Below are 1,752 nucleotides of genomic sequence, written 5' to 3' on the forward strand. Positions count from 1 at the left end.
GAAAGTTGTGGATAAGAGTGCAACAGTGTGCAAGCATTGTGCAACACGTTTTGTTTATGCTAACAGCTACACGACCAACATGTCAGGCTAACAAGCAACACATACCGAACCGAAAACCGCGACCACGAAAGCGTGAACCGAACCGAACTGTGGATTTTGTGAACCGCTCCACCCCTAGTTTGTATATGTTCCTATATATGTGTATATGTAGGTTTTCTTCATCCCACTCCTGTTTTTTTTGTTTGTTGTTTTTTTTTTGTTACTTATAATATGACTCATATGTTTAAATTGAAGAACTGGCATAGACTTAAATGTTTCTTTGCCTGAAATGAATAAAAAAAATTTAAATAAACTTGAGAGTGATGTAGAGATGTTTTTTTGCATAAATATCAGCACAGTTTCTTTCAGGTGGTTTGAATGGGTCGGTTTTTACCGTTAATTAAATCTCATCCAGGTGGAATGAGGAGAAATAGTTCAGGACCGAGCAGTGAACTGTCGGACGCTGAATTCCCCGGGCAACACTTCCAGGGCGACCTGTTGGTCCTGGCCCTTGGCTCTTCCCAGAGGGACCTGTTTGAGAATGATTGGTTAGATGTCATGGTGCGAGTCTACTGGCTGAAAGCTCGCTTCCTGGCTCTGCAGGTAAATTACCTGGTGTTTCTCATGAGTCTTTCTCACACAGTTTACCTGGAGCTGTCATTTGATGCTGCTTTGCTTTTGTCTCTGACAGGGAGATATGGAGTTAGCCCTCGAGAGCTATGATGTATGTATAGGCCTGCTGCAGAGCAAGCCAAAGACGGCTGAGGGGAAACATTATACCATCAACCTGCCAAACCTCAGAGTAGATGCAGCTATCTCTGTGGAGGAGGTCAGTAAAACACTCAGCTGGATTATTTCTCACTGTCTAATCTGCAATAAACAAACCGTGTCTTTTAGGATGATGGATTTAAGGCGTTTAATGGCGTTTTCTCTCATCCTGTCTGCAGATCGACAAGAGGCTGAAGTCGTTGGAGCGCTGTCAGTCTTTAGAGGAGATCCAGCGTCTCTTTGAGGCTGCAGACTTTGAGTCTGTTGTTCGCCTGCTCCAACCCACTCTTAACTATGAAAGCAGGAGCAAAGCTCTGGAGTTTGTGAGCTCCACCCCGGAGCGTCCCGCCCAGCTCAAGTTATTGCAGGTTGGCAGCGCTGTTTCTCCACTGCAGTCTCCTCAGGGAAAGTTTCTGCATAGATTTACAAAGCAGGCGCATCATTCAGCGTCTCTAAAGCCGGGCATACACTGTGCGAATTTTTTTTTTTTAGATTTTTTTTTTTTAGATTTTTTTTTTTAGCCATTGCATGCAGCTACCGCTCACACTGTACGACTAAAAACCACGTCAGATTCGGCTCCACAGTAAGATGGCGCTGCTCGGACTCATCTATCCAGAAGCCAAACAAATAGAAGAGGAATATGAAGCTCACTAGAGTGAAACACGCTGCCTTGGCAATTTATGCACTTTAGTACTGAAAGCCCTAAAAAGAAAAGGCGATAACGTTTGTGAAAAAAAAAGATATGGCTGAGCAAACATGGCTGCTACGGTCTAACAATTTTACAGACAGAACTGCATTTCACTCATTTCACCCCTGCCATGCTGCTGTGTTTACAGAACAATCCTTGTTTGCGCTTGTCCACAGCGATTAGCCCACGACAGTCGGGAAAAAATCAAGCATGTTTGATTTTCTCCCGACCTCACGATTCCTGATCGGGAGGTGGTC

At 44.2% G+C, this 1,752-nt stretch overlaps 1 protein-coding gene across 5 annotated transcripts in view; it reads left to right on the forward strand.

The window, feature by feature from the left end:
- cabin1 (calcineurin binding protein 1) overlaps positions 1-1,752 on the forward strand; it is a 76,839-nt gene that overhangs the window by 12,090 nt on the left and 62,997 nt on the right. For all 5 annotated transcript variants that reach the window (XR_001481112.1, XM_015370065.1, XM_015370066.1 and 2 more), the window contains exons 14-16: positions 455-642; positions 731-868; positions 987-1,175. Coding sequence is in view for 4 of the 5 variants with exons in the window: in XM_015370065.1 (XP_015225551.1) it covers positions 455-642; positions 731-868; positions 987-1,175 (515 nt within the window). In the remaining variant the exon portion in view is untranslated. The remainder of the gene's footprint in view (positions 1-454; positions 643-730; positions 869-986; positions 1,176-1,752) is intronic.

The sequence above is a fragment of the Cyprinodon variegatus genome, unplaced genomic scaffold, assembly GCF_000732505.1.
Source record: "Cyprinodon variegatus isolate N-32 unplaced genomic scaffold, C_variegatus-1.0 Scaffold41, whole genome shotgun sequence".
Classification (NCBI taxonomy): Eukaryota; Metazoa; Chordata; class Actinopteri; order Cyprinodontiformes; family Cyprinodontidae; genus Cyprinodon; species Cyprinodon variegatus.